The sequence below is a fragment of the Eimeria maxima genome, genomic scaffold (genome assembly GCF_000499605.1).
Source record: "Eimeria maxima Weybridge genomic scaffold, Emw_scaff319, whole genome shotgun sequence".
Taxonomy (NCBI): domain Eukaryota; phylum Apicomplexa; class Conoidasida; order Eucoccidiorida; family Eimeriidae; genus Eimeria; species Eimeria maxima.
In genome coordinates this window covers 1-25,000 of record NW_013566039.1, presented here as the reverse complement: position 1 = coordinate 25,000, position 25,000 = coordinate 1, and the positions used below count along the sequence as shown (strand labels likewise).

The window sequence follows — 25,000 nt, the reverse complement described above, 5'->3', positions numbered from 1 at the left end:
CTGCTGCTGCCTCTCCCCTTCTTGTGCAGCACGAAAGCCCCAAGATAACCCCTCTGCATGCACAGCAGCAGCAGCAGCAGCATGCAACAGCACACAATTTTCTTGTTATTCCTCTTCTGCCTTTGAAGACGTCGTCGGCTGTCTCCGTCGCTCCATACCCGGCAGAGCAAGGTACCTAAACCCTAAACCCTAAACCCTAAACCCTTTCAGTGTAGCAGCAAACGTAAAGAGTCACCTCAAACCCTACACAACAACAGCTTAGGATATAGGGTTTAGGTTCTACGGTCTAGGGTTTCGGGGCTAGGGTTTAGGGTTTAGGGTTTAGGGTTTAGGGTTTATGTGTGCTGCAGACGTCTTCTTCTTTTTTTCTCCATTATGCGGCCATCAGCAGATTTTAATAAATCTTTTCTTTGTCATATAGATCGTTATATAGCAGAACTGCAACAAGTCCTCAATGGTTAGTTTATACCCTCTTCTTTTTCTTATTAGGGTTTAGGGTTTTATTGCTACTTATTAGGGTTTATTAGGGTTTATTAGGGTTTATTAGGGTTTATGATTGCTTTCTAGTGTGTTTCTGCATCTGCCTGCTGCTGTTATTCTCCGTCTTGATTCCTTTTGCCTACAACATATACGGTCTAGGGTTTAGGGTTTAGGGTTTAGGGTTTGTGGGTGTCTCTTAGGCCCTGAGTGCGGCTGTATCCGCTCTACGTGGCCTTCTGCCTCTGCTAGGCAGACGGAGGCCCTTGGGGCCTCCCGCTGCTGCTGCAGCGGCTGCAGGGTACTAGTTGGGGTGTATAGGCATCAATGCAGAATGCTGCAAGTGCTGCAGCAAACAGTAGACCTACATAAAAAAACAGAGGTAAGTCTATAACTCAGTAAACCCTAGATTAGGGTTTACTGCTAGGGTTTATTGGGGTTTAGGGTTACTTCCTGGGCCTTAAGGCGCTATTCATTTGAATTGCGCCTGCATGCATGCATGCATTTGTTGTGCATGCATGCATTTGTTGTGCATGCATGCATGCATTTGTTGTGCATGCATGCATTTGTTGTGAATGCATGCATTTGTTGTGAATGCATGCATTTGTTGTGCATGCATGCATTTGTTGTGCATGCATGCATGCATGCATTCAGGGATATACAAAGGAGAAGTTTGATGAAGAATGTGTCTCCATATCTAATAATTTATGCGAGGCATTAGATGGCTGCCAAGGTAATTTATACTGTCTCCTTTTTTTGTCCCCTTTTTTGTCTCCTTTTTCGTCCCCTTTTTCGTCTCCTTTTTTGTTTTTCTTTTCTACGTTTTTTTGTCTCCTTTTTTGTCTCCTTTTTTGCCTCTTTTTTATGTGTCTCCTTTTTGTCTCCCTTTTGTATCCTTTGTATCACTGCTGCTGCTGCTGTTGCTGCTGCTGCTGTGGGGTGTACGTACAGAATGCGTCCTAATGTGCTGCACCTCTGTATTGGATGGTGTTGGGGAGATGAAGGGTTTAGTTAGGCCCTCTGTTGCTCCTGATACTGCTGCTGATGCTCCTGCGGCTGCTGCTGCTGCTGCTGCTGCTCCTGCTGCTCCTGCTGCTGCTACTGAATCAAGAAAAATATTGCCAATCTTTGAGGGCTTATTTGGATTAGCGCAAGTTGCTTCTGTCTCTCTTGCTCTTATCCTCTCTGTACTACAACAACTCACCGTAAGCATAAACCCTAAACCCTAAACCCTAAACCCTACATATATAAATATATAAATATATAAATATATTGGATGTCTTGTGCTGAGGTCGGGGCAGAAACAGCAGCACTGCAGCAGCAGCAGCAGCATAGCAGAAGGAATGGTAACAAGTCGATGCTAATGTTGTTGCTGCTGCTGTTGTTGCTGCTGCTGCTGCTGTTTGCATGCAGCTCTGGAACAAAACGGTCACAAAGGCCAACAGCAACAGCGAGAATGTCTTTGGGGCTGTCTTGCAAGCAACGAAGCCCTACTTGCATGCATTCTTAGACCGTATACAAGGACAGCAGCGCGGAGTCAGCAATTTATAAGGGTTTAGGGTTTAGGGTTTAGGGTTTAGGGTCTGTGTATGCTGTACATCCTCGGTGTGCCATGGAGGCGTAGGGTTTTGGATGGCTCACTCAGGGGTTGCAGTCCCGGTATTCAACATTAACCCAAAGGTTTAGGGTTTAGGGTTTAGGGTTTAGGGTTTGTGCATGCAGATAGTTGATGCTATGGATACCGCAAAACGATTAGAGTTCATCGGGCTGCCGCCATGGCGGAGCTCCGCCTCCGCCGTAGATTTCCCTTATACTCTTGATGACGATACTGTAAGAAAAATAAATAAATAAATAAATAAATAATAATAAATAATAAATGTTATTATTATTGTTAATAATTAATTGCTAAAAAGAATTCAAAAGAGGAATAAAAGGAAAAACAAACATTACTGAAAAAAATACAAAACTAGAGGTTTCTGCTGCTGCTGCACTTGCTGCTGCTGCTGCATGCTGCTGCTGCTGCTGCTGCTGCTGCATGCTGTTTGTGCTGACAGCTAATGGAGGAGGCAAGGCAAAGGGTTCGCACAAATCTGTGCGCATCTTACATCGAGTCTGCGGTGACGATAAGTTCGGTAAGTCCCAAACCCTAAACCCTAAACCCTAAACCCTTAAAAGAGGAGGTAATAAAATGTTAATATATGTATGCTGCTTGCTGCTGCATGCAGATCCTTGAAACTCGCATCCAAGCCATCGGTGGTTGGCTGCAGGAGAGTCTGTCCGAGTAAATAAAGTTACATATTTATTTTATCCTTAACTTTATTGTGCCTCAATGGCTGCAACAGCAGCCACTGCTGTTGCGGCAGCAGCTGCTGCAGCAGCAGCAATTGTAGCTGCAGCATACGCAGGCAGCAAGACGTTCTGCTGCTGCTGCAGGGGCACCTGCAGGGGCTTGTCATGATGCTTCAGCAGTCTGCTGCAGGTCCGACAGAGGCTAGCGGGAGGAGCAGTAGATGCTCGATCCCTTAGACAGCCTTTTCTTATGTTAATTGCTTCCTTAGTATTAGTTGTCTTTATAAGGAAGCATTTAGCTGTTTTTGCTGCTGCAGCACGAGCAGCCAGTTGCTGCAGTGCAGCAGCAGCAACACAACCCTAAGCATGCATTTCAAATGCATGCATTTTAAGTTAGCAAGCCCTAAAGCCCCACCTCGGAAGCTTCAGGGAAGCTAGTCAGATACCGTGCTGCTGCTGCTGTTGCTGCAGCACCTGCTGTAGCGCGCTGCTTATGTGCTTTGCATGCGTCAGCAACAACGTGGGAGGCTGTGCGCCAGGCACATCCTGGACTATCAGCGGTGCCTGAGATGCCCCTGGGGCCTTACAAGCCTTCTGCAGCTCGCTGCTGCTGCTGCTGTTGCTGCTGCTGCTTGCATGCAAAAGCAGCCGCGGGACTTGCAGCTCCGAGAAGCACTCACCCAGCCAACCAGCAGCGGAGGCCTCTATGGAGTCTCCCCAAAGCAGCAAACAGTCTTCAATGAAGCCCGCAAGGCGCTGAGCCAAGTAGCAGCAGCCAGTTGCATGCTGCAGTCGCAGCAGCAGCGGCCGATACAGATGCTGCTGCTGCTGCTGCTGCTGCGCCTGCTGCTCTACGTTGGATTGAGAAACTCCTTGCGAAGGAGAGTTGTGTGTTGTGTCGGAGGTGTGCTGAATCTGCTGCAGCAGCACTTGCTGCAGCACCTGCTGCAGTGACGGTTCCTGCTGCAGATCGTGCAGCAGCTGCTGCACCGAGGGCAGGGCTGTCATGTGTGCCTTGGCTACTGTTGCATGCAGCAGCATGAAAACAGCAGCCCGTGGGAGGTACTGTGCTGCTGCTGATGCAAGAAACTCAAACCCTGAAATCTTAGGAGTAGGCACGCGAATGTTGGTGGCTCCCCTTGGCAGAAGCCGATCTACGAGGTGTCTGTACACCCCAACTCGCCTTAAGACGTGCTCCTCAAGGGCCCCCCCCGCAGTCCTTGCATGCAGCTGCAGCTGCGGATCTACCAGAGATATGCTCCGGACTCCTTGAGGGAAGAAATGGCTGTATGCAATTGCATGCGCGCAGCCCACACCCATCCCCAGCAGGTGCACCGCTTGCTGCTGCCGATGCTGCTGCTGCTGCTGCACGCATCTGACTACATCATTAAAAAGTGCTGCTTGACGCCGCATGCGGTGTCTGTAAAGCGTGTCTTTTTCCTCGGTGACGGGGAGAGAAGACCTGCTGCGTCTAGGCCTAAAGAGCTGCGGCTGTTGCTGCTCCCATAAAGGAGGCAGCGAAGAACGGAGGTACCCTTGCCTATTAAGCAACAGGAGGTGGCTAATATTGGGTGGGAAAGAGACCCCAGAGGCAAGGAGCTGGTCGCTCCCACACAGTCCACCATGAAAGAACAACAGGAGGTCACCTACACCCCCTGAGCCAGCAGCAGCAGCTCCTGCTGCTGCAGCACCAGCAGCTGAAGCACCAAGACCCAACGAAGCAGCTACTGCTGCTGGGTTCTGAGGATTAGGCAGAACGACATATTCTGTCTCCGCCCCAACCGAGACGTGCAGTTTGCTTCTGAACAGCGACTGCTCAATTGAGCTGTCTGTACACCCCGAGATCGCCTGTAGCATATCTGCTGCTGCTGCACATGCGCCCGAGTCTATGAACGTTTGCTGCTGCTGAAACCATCGCCGGTGCGCCACTACACCCAATGTAGTTGCAGCAACAGCAGGATATACCCATGGAGGCACCGAAGCCCAGGTCGATACTGAACGACTGCAGCAAAACATTGAAGAAGGAGGCCTGCAGCTGCCTATTGCATAGCTGGTTGAGGGGCGTGGCCGTTTAATGGTGCTGCTGCCAGCTGCTGCGCGCAGCAGAGTGCCATATGAAAGGTGGGAAGTACCAGAAAAACTGCTGCGCGAGCACAACAAATCGCCTTCCCAACTGACATGGCAGCTGCATGCATGCACAGGAAGCCTTGATGCTTCCTTACGAAGCAGAGGAAGACGAGTAGCCATTGGAAGGTCCTCAGCTCAGTCCTTTGTTTGGTATTGCAGCCGCCCGCAGAGGCAGATAAGGGGAAGAACTCGACACAGAGCAAAACGCGAGAAACTCCATTTACAATGAGACAACATCTGCGTAGACACCTGAGTAACTCAGAGAGGTCGCGAAGAGAGGCTGCGATCCCCCTTGTGTAGTCCGATATTTTGGCGTCATCGTGTGCATTTGCAAGACCGGAAGAGGGGGGAGGCGAAGCTTACAGAGGGGACTTCTCCACAATACACAGCTTGACCAAATGTAGAAGGGTAATGCGAATATATTTATTAACTTTCTTACACTTAACCGTGCAGTATTAGATACTAAGTTCCAGTCATTCGCCCGTTTCGGTTCAGTGACTGCTGGGCTCGTGATGAGGCGTTGCAGAAATTCGCATAAATATCCCACATAAAAGAACAGCTTGGAAGCTTTTGCAGTGAACATTGTAATAAAAAGGCATTTAGAAGGATTAGGGAAATCGTAAGCCCTGCATGCAGCAGCTCTCCGTTGCCCTGGGTCTGTTTGCTTGAGCTCGTGCCGCGTGACTCTCGCTGTCTGCATAGCCGCATGTATTCACCAATGGGATTCATTTTGAATAGTGAAATATTGTATTTCACATATAGTAGTGCATGTATTACGTTATAACGAAACTCAGGGAATTTCTTCTTACCCGTTCAAATTTCCGATTCAACAAGACATAGGCGCGGCGTTTTGCTTTGTCCCTGCTAACGCCAGCCTCGCCACTATTTCTCACTCAATAATTCACATTTTTCATGTTTTCTTCGTCACTGCAACATAGATAATGTTGCCATTGCACCCCTCCTGCGCCACTTGAACGGTTTGCATTCTGCGCTTCTCCTGGCGACCGGATGGGAATTCAGCAGCAATTCATATCCCTGCTGCTTACGCTTCAGAATTTGAATTTCAGTTGACTCGAGCACCTACTGTGTCCCCTATCTATCATGGGGAAGCACGAGGGTGCCATCGCGTGCCTTCAATGGCGGTCTTTCCAGCAGAAGTTGCTCTGGGGCTTTGCTTTGGCTTTACTGACACTTTGCAGCCGCTGGATTGTTTTGGCCTCTGCCCGCCAGCATAAAGCCCCTTTAGAAGGCGATGAGACGCAAACTATCAGCATTACGGCAGCAGCCGTTGTTGTCGCGACGCTCTGCGTTCTTGTCGGATGGGTTGTCACCAAGTTCATGAACCCGGCGGCAGAAAGGACTCCTACAGGGTAACCCTAGACCCGAAACATTACAGCCTGGGCACATGAGCCTACCACTTCTGAGTTTCCATGGGGCTCCCTCTTCATGCGCACTTTAACACTGTTCATGATTTGTTTTCCGTTTGTTGTTTGCAACTTTACGCGTCCTTCAGGGCGCCACCTCGAGTTACTGAAACTCGCAGACGGAGAACAGACCGCTCAGCTATGGAGAACCTCATGAGAGGTGGTGCAGGCGGTGGGTCTGGGGCCACAAGGGCCGCCGCTGCCCCGTGCTCAGACCTGCAAGCTGCCCAGAAAAAGAGGGAGGAAAGGGAGCAACGCCGCGAGCAGCGGCGGCAACAAGCGGAGACTTCAACAGCTTCACCGTCAGCAGCAGCAGCAGCAGCAGCTGCTGCTGCTGCTGCTGCTGATTCCGACTCAGAGAACGAAGGAGCGCCTCCTATGTCGCACAAGCAGGCGAAGCAAGAGGCCTACAGAAAGCGGCAGGTACTTACTTCCCTTGGGTGTCGGGGCTGCATGCACCGCTGAGTCTTTTTTCCTTCGACACTTCACATACCCCAAGTGCAGATTTAATGTGTGCAACGATAGATAGCACTACACACAGATGCAGCAAAGATAACAGATGAGCAGCAGGTCAGGGAGGGTTTGACAGCAACAGAGCGTTTGTTGTTGCAACTGCTTCTGTAGGCGGAGAAAGAGAGATTGAGGGCGGAACGCGAGGCAGAGGAGGAGAGGCTGGCTGAGGAGAAACGCAAGAAGGAGCAGGAGGAATATGAAGAGTGGAAGGCAAGGTTTTGGGGCTCAGAGTTTAGGGTTTGAGCACCAAGTGTTTAATGCGCGGCCATCAACAGCAGCCGGCAGTCAGGCGCAGGAGGGCTCTTTAGACATACGTACAGATGCATGCACTTGCATGCAAATGCATGCATGCATGCGCTTGCATGCATTTGCCTGTTTCTGTGTGGGCAGAAAACATTTGAGATCGAGGCGGAGGGGGAGTTGAATATTTCTCCAGAAGAGGAGGCGCGACAGTTGGAGCAGTTTCTGACGTTCATTAAAATGCGCAAGGCGGTAGAATTGGAGGAAATTGCTGCCGAGTTCGGCCTCAAGACTAAAGTAATCTAATACCTTGCATTAACGTTTTTGTTGCATGCTGCACCAGTGATGGTCTGTTACAAATCACGAGGGTGCATAAGGGGTGTACGGTGTGTGAACAGGAATGTGTGAAGCGGATCGAGGCCCTACGAGAAAGCGGGCGGCTGTGCGGTGTGTTAGACGACCGAGGCCGCTTCTTGTGTTTGACCCAAGAGGAGCTGGAGCAAGTTGCGGAAGCTCTTATAAAACTAGGCAGGTTTAGCAAGGAGACGGACCTCGTCTCCATTTGCAACCGCATCATTAAGCTTACGCCATCAGAAGAGGTACGTAGGAGATATGCATGCATGCCTGCATGCATGCATTTCTGCATACGCTGTTGAAATATTGTGTATATTCAGCAAACATCATGTTCTGAGAATCTCCTACTGGGAGGCTGCTGCGGCTGTGCTGGGGATGCGTTTGTGGGATGGTGGATTGGGGCTGGCTGCATGCTGTTGGGTGTTATATACAGGACAAGGCAAAGATAGAGGAGGAGCAACGCGCATCTATGCGGCTCATCGAACTTGCGGCTGCTGAGGACTAAGTGGCACTAGCGCACACATGCTGCTGTTGCTGGTCTCGCTGCTGCTAATCGTTCTGTCCTGCAGCTAGTTGCTAGCAGCAACCGCCGTGTAGCGCCAGCAATAGCCTCCCTACGGTGTGTGCTTTTGCTCAAGTGATGTTGCCGGGTGGTAGCTCACGCGGCGTTGCTGCTGCCGTTCGAAAGTGCATGCCACTCGGCTTCGATGCTACTTGGCTGCTGCTGCAGCTAGCAGACAACTACAGCGTCCATGCATGCTAGCATGCACGCATGTATACTACAGATGGGTGAATTCAGATTCATTTTGGGTTCCCGGGTTATTTATTACTTAGTGCTCAGAAAAAGAACGAAAGAGATTGAGAGCCCAGCGGCAGCAGAGGCAAGTCAGTAGTCCCTGAGCTGTTCACTGGGAAGACTGCTGCTGCTACTGCTGCTGGACGCGCCGCGCTGCTGTGCTGCGGGGCTTCCCCACGCATGCACTCGGCTGAGACCAAGGCTTATGAACTGCTATTCGAACAAAGCCCCAAACTGCATCCTGGGAGACCCTGCATGCACAACGGCAGTTGCGGCGGGACTGCGCTGTGAGAGTCGAATAACTAAAGAACGCTGCCGTACATACAAACACCCCAAGCATGCATGCACGCATGCATGCAACCAACTGCGAGCTGGAAGTCCACCTGGCGCCGGCCGCTTGCTGCTGCGATTCTCTTCTGTTGCGTCTCCTCTCGACCCCTTCAGCTGCCTGCCTGTGGCTTCAATTATTATTCAGACCCAGGCACTCGCTGCAGCCATAGAGAACACCTGCAGCGCCTTCTTGCCGCACAACCCCCAGCTTCTGTCTGTTTCTCACATAAAACGCATTCAACTGCAGCCAATCACTGCTCCGTATATCAAACGTATATATTAATATATAATGTATATTTATATTAACATATATTTATTATGCATATCTGGTGAACAGCGCCACTACAACCACCACAGCGCTTCCTAGGAGCTTGGCAGACACCGCAGCTGCAGCTTTCGGGTGCTTTCTCCTCCTCCGCGTCTGCTGCAACACCTAGAAGCCACACAAATACTGCAGCCTCTCTGCTTTGCTGCAAGGGCCCTCCGGGGGACCCCGCTGTCCCGCTGCTGCTGCTGCGGGGGCCCCCACCCAGGGGAACCTTTCTGCTACGGTGGTGCTCGTTGAGGCTGCAAGAGGAGCCTGCTGCAAAGGAAAACCGCCCTCTGATGAACCCGCAGCTGCGGCCTCACCAGCTCCACCTGCCACAAGCAAAGCCCCCCCTGCCGGCTGGTCCAGCTTTCCTGCTGCCGCTGCAGCAGCTGACTCCGGGCAGCTGCCGCTGCATGCCGCCGCGGTGTCTTCTGAAAGCGATGAGATGGCCGAAGGGCTCCTTAGGCCTTCATTTATGGTGTGGAAAGCTCGCGAGTCATCATTGCTGCTCCAAGGCCCACCCGTTGCTGCCGCTGCTGCTGCTGCAGCTGTGGGGGCTACTCCAGCTGCCGCAGCAGCCCCCATCATGTGCAGCTTGAAGCACGGATCCTCTGCCGACGGTGGTGACTGTTCTCCATACACCGCGGGGTTTGGAACAAGGCTATGATGATGAGGGGCAAACCCGGTAGCAGCCGAAGGTATGAATGGCAAAGGCTGCGGCTGCTGCTGCAGGCCGCCGCCTTCAGGCCCTTGAGCGCAGAAAGTCTGCGGGTGTGACGCCGCTTGGGGACTTTCGGGGGCCCCTCCTGGGGCCCCTCCTAAGGCCCCCTGAGGTTCTGAGGGCTCCTGCTCTGACGGCTCCGAGTGTTCAATATCTGGAGCGAAGACGTCGTCGTGGCCGTCGTCTGCTGGCCTGCCATCTTCCGGCATGCCACTAAATTCATCATCTGAGACGAAGGTGCTGCTGCTGCTGCTGCAGCAGTCTGAAGAATCCACCTCCTCCCATAGAGGCCCAGTCCCAGAAGCCCCCTGCGCGTTGTTGCAGTGGCCGTCATAGCCAGGGGTGTGCAAACCTTGCTGCAGCACGTCTGCTGCCGCCGCTGCTGGTGCTGCCGCTGTTGTTGTGCGGTGGCTGTCGACGTCCACCGCGGCCTTGCGGTCCTGTGCGGCAGCAGCTGCTGCAGCAACCGCAGTCGGAGCTGTATGCTCCCCTGCCGAGGCAGCCGCAGTAGCAGCAGAAGCCTGAGCTGCGGCGGCGGTTTCTCGGAGTTGTGCGTCGAGTTGCAAATGAGCTGCCTTAACGAGGGCCCTCACATGCTGCCTCACACAACGCGAGAGAGGAGAAGCTGCTGCGCCTCGTACGTTGTAGCCTCCTTCAAGGACACTGACACAACGGCCGTTGCAGCACCTGAGGGCGACCTGCTGCACCTGCAGCGTCAGCCAGTGGAAGTCTTCTTCTGTCCAGCCCAATGCCTCTCCCCCAATCGGGTCCAGGATGTGACCATCGAAACCCGCACTCAAAAAAATCAAGTCCGGCTTGAAGGCCTCAAGCCGCCGCAGCACGCGCCGCCTGAAGAGCTCCCGCCCTCGCACAGAACGCGCCGACAGACCGGGGCGCCGGCAGCAGTGACACCGAAAACCTGCTGCTCCTGCTGCTGATGCTGCTGCTGCTCCTGCTTCTGGAGAGGAGGTGCGCGGTACAGGACCCACGCAGCTACGCACGTTGCAGCGAGAGCACCGGCAGCAGCTGCTTTCTCCTTCCGTCCCCTCCACAGGACTCGAACACGCGTGCTGCACCGGAAGCGTCACGTTCACTATGGTGGGTCCACCTATAGCGCAACAGAAGCAACAACAACCGAAGCGGCAAGTTAGGGAGGGTGGGCAAAAACCCCAAAATAGAGAACAAGGGAAAGTCTTTTCTTCCTTGTTGTAACAACGCAAGAGGAAAGAAGAAAAAAAGCTTACCTAACTCCTCGCAGTCTGCTCCCGTGCCTGGGTAGAAATTCCCATCGAAGGCTGCAGCAAACAAACAGCAGTTGTGAAGACGCACATGCAGTAAACCTCCAGCGGCAGCAGTAGCAAGTTCGGTTTGCAGCAACGGCAACGCCACAACCACCAGCACCAGCAGGAGCAGGACCAGCAGCAGCAGCAAAGTCTAACCATGAATGGATGCGAAGAACAGTTCTGCTGCATCGCTGTCGTCTCTCCACCCCAGCCAGACGGGCAACTCTAAGGGTACATCCTGAAGGGGCCCCCCTTCTTCTGTAGGCCCCCGGGCCCCCTCGGCGTCCCCCACGCCATAGGGGCGGCCCCAGGCGCCCTCCCGAGGCACGCGCTGCTCATCAGAGAGGAGCGCAGACAGACCCTGAAAACATACCAAAAGAACAGCGAAGGCATCTTGATGAACTTTCAGTACAGCCCAGGCAGAACAACGAAATGCAACCGACTTCCCTACCCCTACACAACACAACTGACAACAAGGGTTTAGGGTTTAGAGCTGTTACCTGCAGCTTTCTGAACTTCAGCCCCACGTTGCGGACGATCTGTTCTGTGCCGTTGCCGTGATGAGCGTCGAAGTCAACGATTGCAATACGCCGAATGCCTGCAGCAAGAAGCAGCAGCAGCAGCAAAGGTCCCTTAGTAAGCATGCGGGCATCCGCTATGAGTTCGAAGGCGGCAATGGCTAGAGCAACAATATGAAGTTGATACCCAACAAGCAAAGGCAAGAACAGTAAAACAAATAGGGAGAAGAGAAAACAAAAGAACTGCGGTTATGCATGCAGAGGAATACCCTACCTTTGTTGGCATAGTGGTAGCGAGCATAGGCCGCCCCTATCGCCACGTTGTTCAGCACACAGAAACCCTGACTTCCAGCCCTGAACACAAACCCCAAACGCAAAACCCTAAACCATGAACCCTAAACCCTACTGGCTCGAGTGCAGCGAATAGTAAAAGATCTTGAAATGCGTCACCCTTGCCTTCCTTTCAATGAACAACTAAACCCTAAACCCTAAACCACCAAAACCTACGCTATGTCCTCGTCCGTGAGGGAGTAAGGTGAAGTCTGTGCTGCGCCCCAACTCCCCAGGTGGTGCCCCGGAGGCCGCACTGCAGCAAAAACACCAAACGATACAGCAGCACCAGCAGCATTAGCAGCAGCAACAACAAAGGCGCGCTTAGACTAGTCAACGAATGGAACCTTCGTAAGAGATGCACAGAGCCACCACCAAGTACAGGGGCAGCAACAGCAGCATCCGATGCAACTGCTGCTGCAGCGTCCGTTGCCTCTCCCGTTGCTCACCTGCACAGAATGCATTAACTTTCGCGCCTGTGCATACAGCATCAACTGCAGCAATGACTGTTCCTGCTGCACTTGTTGCTGCCTCCCAGCTGAGGGCCGTTACGGGGGTGTCTCCATCAGCAAAGGAATATGCATAGGGATCCATTGGTCCCTGCCCAGCATAACTGCTGCTGCTCGTACTGCTACTGGTGCTGCTGCTGCTGGAGCTGCTGCTGCTGCTCGTGCTGCTGCTGCACGGCTTGCTTACTGACCGTGTCCCGAATGTACTGCGGATTCTGAAGCACAGCACCAGGCAGCAGCAATAAGCAGGCACCGCGTTGAAGCACTCATACAGTTGTTCTTGTATAGAGATGTGCTTTCGTTTCAATACATGCATAAAATGTATATTTTGTATTTCTCACTTTTGTTTAAGTCTGAAGACGTAGCTGACGTCGTGAACACGCAGAATGTCCGCAAGAGAGGCAGGAGGGGAGCTGTCGGCCCACTCCAGGTGGCGGAACTCAGAAGCCCGCAGTACCCCAGAGGAAGGATGAACCAGCACCTGCACCAGAAGAAACAGTAGCAGCAGAGAAATGGGCGTCAGCAGCAGCAGTTGCAGCAGCGGCAGTAGCACCATCGGCAGTAGCAGCAGCTACCCTGAAACACCAGTATGGGGGAACGACGGCTCAGCTGTGGTGTCAGTATCTGTCAGTACACCTGAAATGCGCACCTCGAGTCGACTTGGGTTCTCAGGGAATCTCTGCATTAGTTTAAATCGTTTAATGGGGAAGTCCGCGGGCTCAGGGAGGGGCAGATGATGCATGCAGTTCTCATGAGTTGCAAGCAGCGTCCCAGTAGCCTCTAGAATCCGAAACGTGCGGCCGCTGCGGCTGCAGCGCTGCTGTACGTACACCTGGTGGGGCCCCTGCTGCAGCCGTGTAACTCCTCTCCCCCCCGTTGCCTCTTCTATTGCATGCGCTGCAACAGCAAACTCCGACGGCTCCGTCTCTATCAACTCCATCAGGGTAGACAGCAGCAAATGCATGCAGCCAATGCGACGTGAAACAACTATCAGAGAACGCAGCTGTTCCAAGTCAAGGAGCTGCAACGCCATGCAGGTCGCTGGCGCTGTACTACCAGCTGCTGCTGCGCCTCCGCCATTGCTGCTGTTGATGTTGCTGCTGCTGCTGTTGCACTTGTCCGCACGAACCATCGGGAAGGATAAAACGGCAGCCAGGCAGCGGAAAGAGCATCGCCGCACGCACCGCCTTGCTAAGCGATACAGCAAGCTGCTGCTGCTTGCAGACTGCAGCAGCGGCCTCCTCTCTGTCCGCTGCAGCACCACCTTCTTGGGGGCCCTGCTGTCAAGACCGGTCCCAAGGAGTCCCGCTTCTGCTGCGCTTCCCACCACCAGCCGCTCCTGCTGCGGTTGCTGCAGACTGTCATTCCAGTAGAAACAGTCTTCTGGGAATGTGTGCGCCAGCAGCAACAGTAGTGAATCGACTGACCTGCTGTCCACAGCTGCATGCAAAGCTAGCTGACCCCGCTTATCCGCGAGCAGCGGGTCTGCCCCCGCATGCAGCAGCAACTCCACTGCAGCAGCGCCGCCCGCTGCAGCAGCAACGTGCAGCGCCGTTCTCCCGCTGCCGTCAGTTGCATCTAAGTCCAGTTCTTGCTGGCAGCAGCCAATCCACGCAGCGCCCTTGCTGTTGCTGTTGCTGCTATCGTCGTCGTTGCAGTTCCTGTTGCTGGGGCTAGTGCAGCAGCTGCTGCTGGTGCTGCTGCTTGGGGCAGCAGCTGTGAAGCAGCAACGGCTACAGATACGGGATCCACCCGTTGCTGCATGCAGCAGCCCGACGTGCTGCAGCAGACGCCGCAAGCACTCTGTAGCATCAACGCGTACACTTGCAAAGGATGATCGGCTGACAAGGATGTGCAGCGGTGGCAAGTCATCTAGTGGTAGGGAAAAATCCACCACCACGGCAGCAGCGGCTGCTGCAGCTGCTGCAGCTGCTGCAGCTGCTGCAGCTGCAGCTGCTGCTGATGTCGTCGTTGACGTCGAGATTCCTTCTGCTCCTTCTGCTGCGGCAGTTGCCGCGTCCCCCGATTCCCCCGGCCATCCGCCACAAGCAGTACCCAGACCCGACGAAGGCCTCAGCCCCGCGGTAGTGCCATCGCCGCAGTTGCTGCCGCTACTGCTGCTGCTCAAGACGCACTCCGTCGGCAGCTGAAGGGGAGGTGGGTTTAACAATAGCGAGAGAATTCGTGGTTCGCAGACATGCAAAGCCACGTGGAGAGGCGTCTCGCCTGCGCAGCAACAGAGCCACACCAGTAGCCCTTCAAAAGCTGGAGCAGCAGCAACAGCAGCAACAACAGCAGCAGCAGCAACAACAACAGGCAGAGGGTACGCTCCAGCAAAAGGACTGGAAGCAGCAACACCTCTACCACTAACGGAAACAGTAGTAACAGTAGCAACAGCAACAGCAGCAGCAACAACAGCAATAACAGCAGCACACCTGCATGATTAAAGTCGTTGATTGTATCTCTGCATATGGGATTGCTTAGCCACTGCCGAACCCCCGGAATATTCCTGGCGGCAATAAGGCGGTGCAAGGACCCTTCTCTGTAACAGCTAACATCTCCCGTGAGGTGCAGCAGAGGCTGCTGCTGTGTAGCAGACACCCCGCTGCTGCTGCTTCCCTCACCGCTGCCGCTGCTGATGCCGTTATTTGTAAAGAAGAGCCGGCCCTCAGACGTGAGGAAGAGCGGGCAGTCCGCCATGCCCAAGGCGGCGGAGGGGGGAGGTGGCAGCTCCTCCTGCTTCATCGGCGTCTGCTGCAGCTGCTGCTGCTTTGTTGAGCCGAGAAGTTCATGTACCTGTTATTTCTGCTGCTGCTGCTGCAGTTGCTTCTAAACTGAGCGCTGCAGCTACTTATATCCTGTTGCGGTGCTTGCTGTTGCTGAACCGCCCGTTGCTGCTATGCCTGTCGCTGCTACAACTGTTGTTGCTACACCTGTTGCTGTTATGCCTGCTGCTGTTCCTACACTTGTTGTTCTGCTAGCTGCTGCTGCAGTTGCTGCTGCAGTTCCCGTCGAAGCCGCTGTTGTAGCTACGGCGGCCGTTAGTCCTTTCAACACCAGCGGCTGCAGAGGCTCTGATAGAGGGAGACCAGCTCCTTCAGAAACTACAAGGATGCTATACCCCTCGTAAGAGCTAGTGTGGGGTGAGGATACAGACAGCGCGCTGCTCTAGTCGTGCAGCTGCAGCTGCCGGGGGGCCCTCTTAGTATACTTCTTGCGCCGGTTATACATACAGCATGTACCGCTCTGCCCTGGTGTCCCTTGGGCTCAGAAGCATAGTAGAGGCGAACTCCGCCTCATATATTTATCTTTTGTCTATCCGCTATAACTCGGACAGCTTCGGGCCCCGCCGCTGCTGCGCTGCTGCACGTGGGGTGTCGTGATACCCCGTGAAGTGGGAGAAGAGACACTGCTGCGCCCCCCTAAACCACAAAAATACACAAAGGACCCAGACAAGGAGCCTAAAAGGCTCCCAAACAGCAGCTGGAACCGAAGCCGAGCCTTAGGAACGGATCGCCCCGTGAAAGCCTCGACGCAGCAACTGCTGCTGTGCTGCAGCACACGGGCAGCAGCAGCAGGCCGGGTGCTGCTGCTGCTGCTGCTGCTGCTGCTGCTGCCTGCGCACCGCTGCTGCTGCTGCGGAGCAAAAGCCAGAATCTCGCCTGCATTCGGCGCCCCTTACTGAACAACTACGCTTCGAAGAATAAAAATAAACCGCTCCTACACAATAAACGCAATTTGCCCGCAACTGACCGCGAAAAGCCGTAATAGCATGGCCGCCTGCTGCTGGTGCTGGTGCTGCTGCTGCTGCTGCTGCTGCTGCTGCTGCTGCTGTTATACTGCTACTGCTGCTGCTGTCGCTGCTGCTCACCCCGCGCCTCTGCTGCTGCGGCACTCACGCAGCGATGCCCCTACGTAGGGTGCGGCTTTGAGGCAAATAGACGTATGATTTCGTGTATGGTTTGAAGATTATATGAAAATTTTTTCTATTATCAAATAAATGGCAATTTTTGCGAAAGAGCAACAGCAGTCACACGGGACCGCTCCCAACTGCCCAAGTTTGCTGCAGCGGGCACCGGGGTTGTGACTAAGGGTAGCGTCTAGGATGTTGGTATTTCTATGTGAGTAAAAGATCCTTTCAGAATGCCACTTCCCTGGTGAGCCGTGGATCAGGCTGTCGACTCGCTAGTTTCTGAGTTAGTTTCCGCTGGCCCGGGTGCAGGCAGCAGCGTTGCAGAAGCCTATTCACTTATGCAACGGCCTCACTTGCTGAAAAACCTTAAGCCGCCTTCCCTTTGTCGGGTGTGTTTACCTACAACGGCGGCCACTGACACATTCATCTGCGGCGCAGAGTAAAGGTGAGGGTCTGGAGACAATCTTCGGCAGTGGAGTTATCGACGTTAGCCCCTGACAGTCGCGAGCTGCAGAAGTGTGGGCAGAATACTCTCACATATGCCAAGAAGCAGATGAGGTGCCCTCAAGTCAACATGTGCCCTACTCACACTGGCATAAGGGTGCAGGTTTGCTGCATATGTGAGGTTAGGCGAAACGGTTATGACGTGCCTCGATGCAGCTCCCGCTGCAAGGTAGCCACGCATGTGAAGTTAACTATGCCAGCATATGATACGAGCAGTTATACTGTAAGCAACCGTAGAACTCCTACGTGGCACCTGGTGGTCACCAGCCTGCCCAGAAGAAGAAGTGCATGAACCGTTTTCGCATGGCCTGTTAAACCTCAGTTCACCGTGGACTTCCACAGTGGGCAGGTACAAAGGCAAAGCAGGCTTTGCAGTTGGGTGTATCAAACGGTTTAACGTTATGGCTTTGCTGCAGGCGGTGCTGAATCATCCTTTGCTGTGCTTGTGTATGGGGAGCCTTGCCGATGCATGCGCGTCTTGGTGATCCTCGGTACGATTGGTACATGCGTTCCTCTACCCTTGTATGTGTTGCAAGTAGAAGCCTAGTTGCTGTCAGAAAAGTGATTATAATATTCTTTCATGCAATGGATACGTGGGTGGTCACCTGTGGCTGCTTCATACAGTGCTACAATCCGGGACAGCCCAAGTCCGTCCCACGAACAGTTCCTGAATCATGTTTTGTTGATGTTGGGGCCTCTATAATCCAGACGAGCGGCGGACTGCTGCGCTCAAGTTCTACCAGGCAGCCATATACCTCCCGTGTGCCTTAGGCTAAGGCTAAGCGCATCGTGCTGATTGGTGCTAATGCTTATTCAAAACCCGCCCACAATGTTGTGGGCCACCTCTGTGGTATTGACTACGCTTAGTTTCATTGAGCAAGATATCTGTGTTGTCAATTCAGTCTCTGCAACTCCGCATGCGCAAGTTTGCTGGGGTCCCAAGCTCCCAGAACGTCTGCAGCTGGGTCTTTGGGCGATGCAGGATAGGACATCAACTTGGTCTCGAAATCGATTCCTAATTTAGACATTGGTCTCGTGGAGGTGCAGGGAATGCGCCGCCGTGTCACGCCTAGGAGCAGCGCATTGTTGCGGGTGTCAAAAAGGCTGCGAACCCAGCAGGGCACCGCATCTAGCTGGATGGATTCATTTCATACTCGTTGAAGAACCATTTCTAAAAAACTTCCCAAGGCGGTGTAAAATTCGTTTTCGGAAGGGTCAGCGTGTGTCCGTACGTCGAGTGGTGGGGAAGGTCCAGGGTTGTTCGGCTACTCACAATATGCTCTGCCTATTTGGCCAGCAGCGTGCGCGTTGGTGTCAGTGCAATCGGCAGAAAATGTCTCCACCCGTGCCTGACCTCCAAATATGAAGAGCGTGGGTGCACATCTCTGGACTGTAGGACTCATTGAACGCCGGTGGAATTGGTTGCCCGTATTTCTGTAGGCAAATCGTGCAGTGTTCGAGTAGGATAAACGCAGAGGTCTTCGTGTGTTATCTAGGAAAGTTCATTTGTGCAGTCGTACTCAACGTTCACGGAAGGTTCCCCTGGCACTCTTTCCGCCAACAATGCCACAAACGTAACAGCATAGCACAACCTGAACACGGGCAAAGAACACACCATGGGTGCTCCATCTTTCAGCAAGTACGCCTATATCCCGGCAAAAAATCACTCTCTGATGTTCTGGCGAAGTGTAGCGAGTAATACCAATCGTAAATGGTCAAAGCCCCATCAAGCGTATGAAGTTCCGCTACCGGCGAGTCCCTCAAAGGACAGTTCCACAGGAACGAAGCAGCGGTTGGCCAGCTCCAGATGGGAGCAAGATTGATCCACAAACGCGTCTGTTGAGGAAAATGACGAATTTGGTGCACAGAGGGCGGAAGTGAGCCACACCTAGACAATAGTGAAACCGGCAGGCTATGCCTTAGCAAAGGGTACAGAAGAACCTGCACATTTTAAAGGTAGCGCTTCTCAAGGGCAGCAAAGCAACTGGGGATGCCTATGAATTCAGCGCCTTCACAAGTAAGGGGTGCTGATTAGCCGAGCTGCTTTTACTGTGACAGAGCAGAGCACAAAACGCAAGTGGCAGGACTGAGCAGCGTTGCAAACGGAACAGGCCAAAAACTGTAGAAGACGCCCGCACACGTTTACGGTGCGACGAAGATAGCAAAAATTCTCTCTCATGCCAGACCTTTGGTCTGCCACGTTCGTTCGAATAGTAGGGAGCTGCCTGGCCAAGGCTCCGGACACCAGCAGGATTGAGAGCCTCTCAGCAGTCCCTCGAGGGGTCACTTGGACAGGGCGGGTGTGTCACAAGAGTGGTGAGTTTTCGGCTCGTCGATAAAGCCAATCGACACAGAAATGCACGTTCCCCTTCAACCACGAGTGCGAATCTCGATAGAGTCGTTTTCGTGCAACACGTGCAATTGGCCAAGGAGAGTTTGGCGAAACTTGTGACCCGCTGACCTCCGCTGGCCAAAATGTTCTGCAGTCTCAGACGGCAGAGTGAAAGTAGGCTTCATACGCCGTGGTTTACTGGCATTATATGCGGTATTGCAGTCATGCCAAGCCAGCCATAATGCGCCTTGTGGGGCGTTGAACTTGGCGGCGCCAGGGCAAGCGCCGCATAGTGGTTGGCGCGTAAAAGCGGTATATTAGCGTTTTGAAGTTGGTTCACCAAGGGGTCATTAAGGAAAGATAAGCGCGATTCTGGAGGTGTTCAAGCATACTGGTGATTGAGGCAGGATACGCGAGTACTGTACGTTGGGTTGGTGGCATGACTTCACTGCAACACTTTACCTAGCCTTGCCACACACACTACCTATGCCCCTAAACTGAATACAATAGGTGTTGTAGAGTCCCCAATACCCGAAGTACCTTCTTAAGCACCTCATTATGTTCACTTGAAGGTTTAAATGAGTTAAGTTAGCATGAAGAAAGAAGTGCTTTTCTTCCTCACATTTCCCTTGCTCCACTCACCAAATCCCTGGATTGCAAAAAAATCCCGGATTGCGGGGCTTCCGTTGTGGCAGCCTCCAAAGCGGATGGTCAGCCGGCCTATGTGCTACTTGTGTCCCTGCTCTTGTTCGGAACTTATCCGGTCCGTTTTGTCTAACGTTTTGTGTTTCTAGGGTATCAGTTGTGGTCGTCCAAAAGTGTAGCCCTACTTTTTTAAAGCTTTTATACTAAATTTCGCGGTAAACACTACGTGGGCTGCCACACGATTGGGTAGTATCGTGTGGGCGTTGCTTTAGCTTCTGGGCCCAAGAAAAATAGTAGGGAAGCTGTTGAATCCCCTAAAATGACAGTAGCTTACCATTCAAGCTTCAGCAAAGGGGCACTCAGTGGTTTCCATCAGCGAGCCCATCAGTAGTACAATGGTGCACGCATGTTGGCTTAATCCACCAATGTCGAGTTCGAGGTCTCTTCTGGACGAAAAGTTCAAAAGTGAGACAACAATAGAAAACATTTGAGGGTTTTAATGGGGCCTCAGAAGTCACGCGCGACAGGCAGTGCTAATCGTAGTGGAACATTGGGATCCTGATGTGCTCTGCTGAGCTCTCTCAATGCCACAAGGTTAGCAGCCTGTAGCAAATCAGTCACATCGGGCTCTAGATGTTACTCTTATTCCCACTTCTCTGCAGACAGGATGAGCTAGCTGCCACCCACTCCAATTAGCTCATTAAATAGGCCACGTTTGAATGTTGATTCTGTGGAAACATCGGTGGACCACTGCTGTCTGAACAGCCTCATTGAGGACAGGTGAGCTACGCTTTTCGGAAGGGACGCTGCACTCCCTCAACCCCCAAAGAAAGTCACAAACTGGTTTTGCGACTGGTGAGTAGCTGAGTGCGCCGCCCTTTAGCCAACCGACGAAAGAAGAGGTGGTAGCGCACACTGTTCTTTCGTCGGCTGGCTAAAGGGCGGACCAGTAAGAGGTGGTAGCGTACACTGTTACTGGTCAACGTGATAGACCACAATTCCGAAATTAAGAAGTCATGGGGATTGAAGTGCACTTCCCACGGGTGGAGGGTAAATTGTGATGATATACATTAAATCCGCATTTTAGTCATTTTCATGAGGGCATTTGAATCACAAGTATTCTAGCTTATGAAACCAAATTATATTACGTAAAGGGGTTTGGTGCTGTTCCATCGATAGTTGAGTATGCTCTTCGTTGTTCATACTGTTACCTCGTAAAGTAGATCCAAGTAGGGGGCAGTTGTAGCTTTTGTCGAGCTACAGAGATATATTCGACAGTGTCCAGTGCCAACGAAAATTGCTACTTTTTGCACATGGGACAAAATATTGGTAGAGGACGAATGAGTATCAAAGCTTGGTCGGACGTATCTTGGAGTGCTCAAATACCAAAAGTACGTGCACACCATCAGTCCAAAGCACCGACAACCGACAGACAAAGCCATACCTTCAGCTGCCTATGGTAGTGTAAAGTGCAGCGCACCAGGCTCATGCAATTGCAACATTCCAGCTCAGCCTAACTAGAACTGGATTATGTAGGCGTTCATACACAACCGCGGAAGGTTAGGAGGTTAGCATAATGTTAGGAGTACACTGTTCAGTGCCCTAAGCATACCAACCCTCTGAATTTCACGGAATGCTAATCACCAGCAGTTCTGCAGAAACTGCATGATCTTGACACTTTGCAGATGCGTGGATTGTAACCCACCAAAAAGCACAAGGACCTGTGCGAAATACTTGCACAAATGTGTGAGAGATGCTGTTTGAGCATCGGCACTACAAATGCACCAAAAAAGAACTGGTGGGGCGGCATGAATGTATTGCACTTTAAGGGATCTACTCACGATCTCTCAACTGGACGTCTGCCTAAAACAACCCAATTCCATCAGGTTGCATGAAAGAATGTTCTTCCTGTCTAAGCTAACATTCCACTAGATCATGCATCTATGCCATCCAGCCCCAGGGCTCAACGCATGCATCTGGCGGGCAGCCCCACGGTGCATTCTTGTACAGCCTATGCTTCCTGGGCTTAGTATACTAACGCAAAGAATTGTTATTAATGCTTTGGCACACTGCACGTACCAGCTTTCTACTGCACAGAAGTAGATAGTTCCCCTCGTTCGTGCGCTACAGCTGCATTACATCTCGTTCCCCAAGCGCGGCCGCTAGGGTCATCTGACAGAGCAACCGATATGCCGGGTATAAATGCTCAAAGACCTAGTTGGGATGTGCAAGAAAATATTAAGTTATCCAGCATATAGGCCTCCGCTTCTTGTAAACAACTGGGATGGCTGTGGGCCCACGGTCATTCCCCGCTTTCCGTAAGCTCGATAGGGCATGCAAACGAGCAGTGCTCCTCTGTGCGCAAATTACTGAGATCTTCTTAAGGAAACGCGTCCCAATATAATTCAGTATGCTGCAAGCACGCTGAAAGTATATTGCTTCTATATTTAGGAAGACAAAAAAAGCTATTATTTTCGCGTTCTACTGTAATTCCTTTTATATTTTTGACACATCCTGCACAATCGACCGTTTTGACAAGACCATCGCGCTCACCTTTATGCATCAGGAATATCACTACGAGATCTCTGTTGATCAGCAACCATGGCAAAAAGTAGAAGGCGGAGCCAGTTAACAGACAGACAAGCGAGAAATCTAGGGGATCAGCCCATCTCTCCTCCTACAGACACGAGCTTCATCCTAACAACTTCACCACAAAAGTCACCACAGGCTGTCCGTCCCCCTTCTTACAGGCAACTTGCCAGGAACATTGCATTTTCTTTCTCAGATGATTCGGCCAACAGTAGTAAGATAAGCAGTGACCCCTATGCATCCGAACTGGCGGTTACTTGGAATTATCATGAAGGGCGGAAGGCCGGTGTACCTTCACCTAATGAATGTCAGGCGGATGAACCAGTTACTGGATGTCAACAGAGTGAACCAGTGATTGGGTGGCAGGAGGGAGAACCAGTGGCTGAATGTCAGGAGGATGAACCAGTGACTCACAGCGAACCGTGTAAACAATCAAGCACTACTTTGCAGGTCAAGGAGAGTAGCGGCACTGTAAGCCAGCCACCGTGCACGCCAATGCAAGTTAAACAAACGGCTCCTTCATTTACGAGGCGACAAATGATTTGGGCCACCTTGTCTGTTGTAACAACTTGTGGATATTTGCTAGTATTGACAGAAAGGCTGGGTCTGGCACATCCCTCTCTTCTCCAAGGTGTGGGTTCGCTGTCCGTTCTTTTCTCGGGGCTCCCAGGCATTTGCCTAGCGTGTATGTGCTATGTGGGAACTATATGCGGTTCGAAAAGGAAAGCATACGATCAAGGTTCTTGCAGCCTATCAGTGCGTGAGCTAGCAGCCACCGAACCTCTGGCTGAATCCGGAATGGAGAAAACTTTTGATATTTCAGACGTCTTTCATGAGCTACGGAAAAAGTCGTCTTCACATGTTTTGAAAACCTTGATAGGGTTTGTATTGTGGGATCTGATCAAAACGTATGCCTCGTTTTGGCCGTTGCTGCACCTCCCGCGGAGTGCAACCCATGAACCTCGTCAGGAACCGCCATTTTTTGGGCAGTCCCCAGAAGGTGCGAAGGCTGGCATTCACGGGTACCCTCCACGCATCGCATCTGCGCAAGTTCTCCTATTACCTTTTTCTCCGTTGTGCCAGTTAGTCTTCCCATTGTTTGCAGACGGTTCGCGTTTGGTTGGCCTTTGGTTCGCCTTTAAGACAATGCGCCACCTACAGAATATTGGCAAGCCTAGGACCGAACCCGCCTATTCACGACAGTGGCTTGCCGGAGGCAGCCAGATGTTTTTCCTGGCGTTTTTTGCTCTCCCCCTAGCATATGTGCTGCTGCACCAGTCATTTTGGAGTTCTGCATGCATGCAGCCGTTTACGGGCCTCATGCCACTAGTAGGGGAACAGGCTACAGCCTTGGCTGGACTTCTGCTTCGCTGTCATTCTGTATTTCTTGGACTCGCCGCAGCCTTCGCTGGCTCAATTTTGGCCGCAGCCTTTCATGGCCTTTTCCAGCCTGGAGGAAAGACCATGTCGGCTGCGTTGGCAGCCGCGGCTTCTCTTGCCTTCTGCGGATCCATTTTTTTCGACGTCCTTGCCGCCGCCGTTCCATCATCTGGCATCAGCTGCACCTATACCCCATTCATTGCAGATATGCGAAGCGGATTCGTTGCTGTAAAGGGATTTGCTATGGCATCAACTCTGTCACACCAACTGGGGCAGATATGCCTCAGTCTCAGTGCGACTACCGTCAAGCCTAGCGACGATAGGGAAATCACCGCAGACCAGCACGAGAAGCAGGAAGCAGACGCCTGTCGTGTTCCGGCAAAGTGATGGCTAATAGTCAGAGCCCCCGTATCGGATAGAGCTGGCCAAAACGGTCAGAGGACAGCACCGCCTTGCATCTGCTACACGGCGTTAAGCGCACAAGGACAGAAGGCCAGAAGAGTACCGTTCAATCTGATTAGCACTTGTCAGAGTTTCCCTGCGAGGACGTGTACTATAGTAGGCTCAATTTCTCATGTGGGCACGCTTGTAACCCTGGAAAACAGGGGTAACAATAAGCATGCTCTGATAGGATGACAAGCGAAAAAGCGCGACGCCTAGCTCTTTAAGTATGTTTTTGCCCACCTCCCCCCGCCCCCTCTCCCCAGCGACATGGTTTTGAAGTGGAAGAAACCTGTTTCTCTCCCTGCTGCCTCTCAATAGCAATACCGGCAGTGCCAACTTTGAGTTGCAGCTAACTTGTGCACAGCACATTCGAATTGTGTGGCTGTTCTGGATGCATTGCACACAACGGGGATTGTTTCCACTATCACAAAAAAATGCGGATTATTTGTACATCTATGATATGAGGAAGCGTCTACATTGACGCTGCATTCGGAGTGGTCAGCGTAGACTCTGTATCGTCCACTTGCCCACGCATACATCAACAGAAATAGTTGTCATAGGCAGCCCTGTTGGATGAGAAAAATAATACACACTTGCAAGGAAGATAACACGGGCGTCCACTGTTCGTACGCTCTCTGATAGTTTCACAGTCCACGCTTCCGCTGTAATTGTGGGTTTTATCATATTCCACATGTACTTGAATGGTAGCTCTCATGGCACCGGAATTCCACGCCAAGATACATGCTATGGCGAAGATGCATGGCCCTAGTTGTAGACATTTCTGAGATCCATATAGTGTCAATTTATTTGCCAAAGGAGTTCCAAAGAACAGCAGTTGACCTCCGCCACCACACGCCTTCCGAATATTACAGCTTGTGCTTGGGTAGCGCGGTCCCATACGGGCTACATGTAAATGTGAAATTGCCGTACTTAGACTGCTGATATATATATATATATATATATATATATATG

General features: G+C 52.2%; 5 protein-coding genes across 5 annotated transcripts in view; 3 read left to right on the top strand and 2 right to left on the bottom strand.

The window, feature by feature from the left end:
- The window catches only part of EMWEY_00028170 (hypothetical protein), a gene marked incomplete at both ends in the record, with an annotated part of 3,840 nt that extends 1,078 nt beyond the window's left edge, over window positions 1-2,762 (top strand). Inside the window, 8 exons of the mRNA XM_013481355.1 lie at window positions 351-457; window positions 681-778; window positions 1,132-1,210; window positions 1,429-1,682; window positions 1,891-2,013; window positions 2,200-2,307; window positions 2,532-2,609; window positions 2,703-2,762. Coding sequence (XP_013336809.1) covers window positions 351-457; window positions 681-778; window positions 1,132-1,210; window positions 1,429-1,682; window positions 1,891-2,013; window positions 2,200-2,307; window positions 2,532-2,609; window positions 2,703-2,762 — 907 coding nt within the window. The remainder of the gene's footprint in view (window positions 1-350; window positions 458-680; window positions 779-1,131; window positions 1,211-1,428; window positions 1,683-1,890; window positions 2,014-2,199; window positions 2,308-2,531; window positions 2,610-2,702) is intronic.
- Window positions 2,763-3,204: 442 nt separating this feature from the next.
- EMWEY_00028160 (hypothetical protein, conserved) lies at window positions 3,205-4,623 on the bottom strand (the record flags this gene model as incomplete). The annotated part of the gene is made up of 1 exon (XM_013481354.1): window positions 3,205-4,623. One exon carries the CDS (start codon window positions 4,621-4,623, stop codon window positions 3,205-3,207), a length of 1,419 nt encoding a protein of 472 aa, XP_013336808.1.
- A 1,371-nt stretch (window positions 4,624-5,994) lies between these two features.
- Window positions 5,995-7,929, top strand: EMWEY_00028150 (DDRGK domain-containing protein 1 (Precursor), related; the record flags this gene model as incomplete). Its single annotated transcript, XM_013481353.1, has 6 exons — window positions 5,995-6,263; window positions 6,407-6,740; window positions 6,942-7,067; window positions 7,221-7,367; window positions 7,469-7,669; window positions 7,858-7,929. 6 exons carry the CDS (start codon window positions 5,995-5,997, stop codon window positions 7,927-7,929), a joined length of 1,149 nt encoding a protein of 382 aa, XP_013336807.1.
- A 1,054-nt stretch (window positions 7,930-8,983) lies between these two features.
- Window positions 8,984-14,966, bottom strand: EMWEY_00028140 (histone deactylase, putative; the record flags this gene model as incomplete). Its single annotated transcript, XM_013481352.1, has 10 exons — window positions 8,984-10,689; window positions 10,826-10,876; window positions 11,021-11,225; window positions 11,365-11,462; window positions 11,657-11,736; window positions 11,890-11,968; window positions 12,162-12,436; window positions 12,563-12,702; window positions 12,871-14,447; window positions 14,657-14,966. The coding sequence occupies 10 exons, from the start codon at window positions 14,964-14,966 to the stop codon at window positions 8,984-8,986; spliced, it is 4,521 nt and encodes a 1,506-aa protein (XP_013336806.1).
- Window positions 14,967-23,350: 8,384 nt separating this feature from the next.
- Window positions 23,351-23,971, top strand: EMWEY_00028130 (hypothetical protein, conserved; the record flags this gene model as incomplete). The annotated part of the gene is made up of 1 exon (XM_013481351.1): window positions 23,351-23,971. One exon carries the CDS (start codon window positions 23,351-23,353, stop codon window positions 23,969-23,971), a length of 621 nt encoding a protein of 206 aa, XP_013336805.1.
- Window positions 23,972-25,000: the final 1,029 nt, after the last annotated feature.